General features: G+C 37.9%; 1 protein-coding gene across 1 annotated transcript; it reads right to left on the bottom strand.

The window, feature by feature from the left end:
- Positions 1–2,220: 2,220 nt before the first annotated feature.
- Positions 2,221–4,208, bottom strand: LOC105119751 (transcription factor MYB108-like). Its single transcript, XM_011017928.1, has 3 exons — positions 3,920–4,208; positions 3,296–3,425; positions 2,221–3,148 (listed from the first exon to the last, which is right to left on the bottom strand). The coding sequence occupies exons 1-3, from the start codon at positions 4,095–4,097 to the stop codon at positions 2,491–2,493; spliced, it is 966 nt and encodes a 321-aa protein (XP_011016230.1). The 5' UTR covers positions 4,098–4,208; the 3' UTR covers positions 2,221–2,490.
- Between the last annotated feature and the right edge of the window lie 248 nt (positions 4,209–4,456).

Here is a 4,456-nt window from a genome sequence, read left to right as displayed (position 1 = left end):
TACTCAGAGGGCCCCAGTGCAACAAAGATTAAACTTCGAACCCTTGAAAGGAAAATCAACGCGGAGGAAAGATAAGTCTTTCGTATAGCTATTGGTGGAGTCCAGTTGTACAATCTTCTTCTCTCCCTGGTTCATGCTGCCATACGTGTACACGTTAATCAAGTCTCACCCTATGGTCGTATATCATACATGTACATATACGGCGGAGAATTATGTTATATGATAATGTTTGTATTTATTTATTATTACTAGAAACCTTGAATACCAGCAACTTGAAATACCTTAAATCATCCATATTTATCAGGTAAAATCCGGATTTAGATTGCTAGTTAAACGCCAAATTGCTTACATCACAGTAATCAATAAATGTCATTCAACCACGATAAGGTACTTGGAAGTTAGCTTGATTCATATGGATCTGTTCAATGCCTAATTTTGCTAAGTAAGAAAAAAAACTTGTAATGAATCTTAATTCGGTGATGCTCATTAAAAAATTTAAACTTTGTTTCCACTCCAGCCCATTATTCGTAAAAAAAAAAAAATGTTAATTTGAAATTATGATGCGAAGAAAAAAATCGCTAACCCTTAAAATCAACATGCATGCTCCTGGGCAAATCCTGAACCATCAAACTTTAGAAAGTACAGGTTCGTCATGCATGGAATTCTCTCCAAGAAAGAGAATTCAATGGTTGCGGCCCTCAGTGCTTCAGTCCAGGAAGCTTAGCCTCAGGCCCAACCAGCTCTGCGGTGGTTGTCTGATTTTAACACGTGGCAGGTCCGTAACCCCTCAGTCCCCTGGGGACCATTTCGATGGCTTCTCCTACAGGCACGCGCCTTCAAAGATTCCCCGCCGCCAGGCACCTCTCTCTACCCTGTTCTAAAGAATCACGTGGAGGGGCACATCTTTCACCCCCCCGCGCGTGCCACCTCTCCTTTAAAGTTTTAAACTTATCAAAAGTTTGAACTGTTGTTCCTCAAAACAAGGGCGAGTTTGTCATGTCAGCAAATGAACATCTTTACAAATTTGCCTTTTCCAATTAAAAATAAAATAGACTTCTTGCTCGATATACATTGAACAACCAATGCCATCGGGGATCAGTGTAATGGGTCTTTCCCGAACTCACTGATTGAATGGTTGATATTTTTTTATAAATTAATTTTGATAAATCTTTATTGTCTATAATGTTCAAAACTCAAACAAGGTTGCAGCAGTTTTTTTCTTTTTAATTTTGATATAAATAGCTTATCTTTATTGGATATAAAAGTTCGACCGAGTTGTATGCAAAAGCAAGTGAAAAGAAAAGAATGGAAGACGGAAAAATGAGGATATCTCGAGTCCTTAACTTCCAACACTGCTCTTTCTACCCATTAAAAGAAATACCAAGAGGAGCAGAGAGCGGGAGAGGATGGTGGGCTCATGTTTTGCTGGTTGGATTATGTTAATGTTTGTTTTTGTGTTAATGGTTAGTTTTTAAAATGTTTTTTTATTTTTAAAAAATATGAAAATAATATTTTTATCTATTTTTGACAGTAATATATTAAAATTGCTAAAAAAAATAAATTTCAAAGTAAAACAAATTAAAATTTTATAAGACATTTTTTTTCCGGAAAAACAAACAATTACGTGGGAATTAAATCACTATGAGATCATGTCCGGTTAAATGGGCTCTAAGCACTTTGTCCGTACGATGACAAGCAAGCAAGAAACGGGGGTCTGGAATAGTACTATCTACTGGCTGGGGTGGGGGCTTTGATCATTAAAATGATAAGGTCGTTTTTATTTATTTTAAAAATAATTAATTTTGAAACTTCTTCCTTGCGGCCATCTTATTTATTTCAACCCACAAGAAAACGAACCCAACAACGCCACGTCTCGAAAGATTATTGTAATTTCACTTCTTGTAACCTAGAAACTAGGGAATTTAATCTTGATTCAGGCCCCATGGCCAAGGTTTCAAGAGTATGCTATAGATGATAACTGATAAAATAAAGACATCTAAAAGTAAAGAGGGTGGAGCCAATCACGCACCTCTTTATACTATAAAATTGTCTAAAATCATGCTTCTATAATGCAATCGATGAAAATAAAAATTATATTCTATAGTTGTTTGGCAAATGACAATTCACTCCAAGACAAGAAGAAAGAACATATCTCAATTCTGAACTCTTTTTTCTTGCCGCGCTTTTAAAAACCAAGTAAAGGGGGAAAAATAAGGAGAGTTAAAAGTTAAAGTTAAAGAATAAGATTAAGAAAGCCTCGAATTACAAATTTCCCACCAAAAAAAAGAAGAGAGAAATACAAACCAAATAATCCACAATTAGACCCTCTTTCTATCACAAATTCTATAAGTATCATTAATTATTCTATAGATGATGTTTTTTTTCTCTAGCTAGCTATACTAGCCCCCATGATCTTGTATTTCTCTGCATTTTAACCTTCGCTCTCACCCATATTATTTTCCCTTTTCACAAGTTGTTTAGCTGCTGCTGTCAGAACCAAATATCCTCAAGATTCCACATATTGTCCGATGTGTCCCCACCGTCCATTGGCCATTGATTGTTGCTGTGCTCCATGGCTTGGAAATCTAACCCGTGGTTAAAAATACCAGGTGGGCTAATCATGGACTCCAAGTAGCCAACTTGGCCCGCTTGGAAATAATCCGGATTGGTGTTACGATTAATCGGGATATTGTAATAATCAGTAGTCAAGTCCGAGACAGGCGAAACTTGAGTAGCAAACGAGTCCGATGAGGCAGCAGTGCTAGAATTCTCCGGGGTGTAACTTTGTGTAACATGTGAGACACCAAAGTCATTGCCGTTGATCCCATGTGGTGCCATGACCAGGTTCCCGGTGCCCACGTCACTATTGCTGATTGAGTGCTGATTGTTGGCAGGAGCAGAGACGGTGGCAGCCGGGGAAACCGACGCGGCAGTGCTGACGCTGCTGGTGTTGGTGGCAGTGGCAGCTGCCGCAGCTTGAATTCTTTCAATTAACCTAGGCATCCATAGGTATCTCATGGTGTCCTTGAATTGCTTGCTATTTACGTCGCATTTAAGCTGTTTCGCGTGCTTTTGTACTCGGGTTCTCCAGTAGTTCTTGATTTCATTGTCGGTTCTCCCTGGCAAGTGTTGTGCAATTTTAGACCATCTGCAAATTGTTCAAAATTAAATAGCTATGTTATTATTACTTGTTACGGCTAAGATTAAGAGTAATTAATAAAAGCAGAAACATTCTTGTAATGAAATGACATTTGCTAATTAGTATAATTAGAGCGTGTGTGGTAGTATTGCATACCGATTGCCCCATCGAGAATGAAGTTCAAGGATCATGAGTTGTTCTTCAAGAGTAATGTTTCCACGTCGAACATCAGGCCTTAGATAGTTGAGCCATCTTAATCTGCAACTCTTTCCAGTTCGTTTGAGGCCTGTTTCATCGAGTTGGGTTTTGGTAAAGTTATTAAGAGAACAAATAATTGGAAAAGAAAACGGAGCATTTTCGCTCTATACTAGTACTACTTTTTATAGTTGATGTGCTTTTTCACAAACTTTTCGATAGAGTTGTCTTGATATAAAGCTGTACGGCTGTAAAGAACAATCATCTATCGCAATATTATCTCATTCTTGTAAGAATAATTCACATCATCAAATTCCCACATAGGAACCTAGCTACGAAGTTTCTCATCAACGAAATATATATATTGAAAGGAGAGTTCTAAGATTTTGGCATTTATTTGAAGTATACAAGGAAGACCCATTGAAGATCATGAAGGTATATAGAACCACGACAAAAACAAATTGAGACATGTTGGTCAAGTTGTTCTTCGGCTCTTTGCCATCTATATTGGAGCTATTGATATTTTGATTGGAAAGGGGTGTTAGAGAGAGAGAGAGACGAGACGGAGAGAAACCTATAGTTTACCTGCACAACGAGCCAGAGAATTCCAGCGTCCCTCGCCATGAGTAGCAATGTAATTGATAAGCTTGAAGTCTTCTTCAACAGTCCATGGACCTCTTCTTAAGTCGCCCATCATCTCCTCATCACTTTGTGTGGTGGAGGAGGAGCTGTTGCTGTTGCCTTTAACATCCATCATCGACATGTATTTCCCGTAATTGGAGAAACTAATTGATTGAAAGAAAGAAAGGTTTACTTTAGAGAGGATTTTTAGAGAGAAAGAGAGAGAGAGAGATGGATTATTCAGCAAGACAGAGAAGGTGGGGGGTTTTATAGATGCATTGATGGGTTTGAAATTATTAGAGAAATAGTTAGAGAAGAGAGCAAGCCGCAATTGGAACTCGTGGGGTGTTTTAATTAACTAATGCTATATTTAATTACCACTTAAGCTTGCTAGTTTAATTATGGCAGTGAGTGCCCATGCGGCTTTGAAGTTTGACCCTTTGACTTTGCTGTCCTCTTTCTTTTTCTATGCCTGAGTTTTTTTTCCAACAGACATCAAAA

The sequence above is a fragment of the Populus euphratica genome, unplaced genomic scaffold (assembly GCF_000495115.2).
Source record: "Populus euphratica unplaced genomic scaffold, PopEup_1.0 scaffold3469.1, whole genome shotgun sequence".
NCBI classification, from domain to species: Eukaryota; Viridiplantae; Streptophyta; class Magnoliopsida; order Malpighiales; family Salicaceae; genus Populus; species Populus euphratica.
Note: the sequence above shows the minus strand (reverse complement) of the source record. Positions and strands in the feature narration are given on the sequence as shown.

Excerpts from the sequence above, each read along its gene's own strand:
- LOC105119751 (XM_011017928.1), bottom strand. The coding sequence starts at position 4,097 with ATGTCGATGATGGATGTTAAAGGCAACAGCAACAGCTCCTCCTCCACC. Across the intron at positions 3,426-3,919 it reads TTCTCTGGCTCGTTGTGCAG|GCCTCAAACGAACTGGAAAG; the intron begins GTAAACTATAGG and ends TCGATGAAACAG. Across the intron at positions 3,149-3,295 it reads CATTCTCGATGGGGCAATCG|ATGGTCTAAAATTGCACAAC; the intron begins GTATGCAATACT and ends AACAATTTGCAG.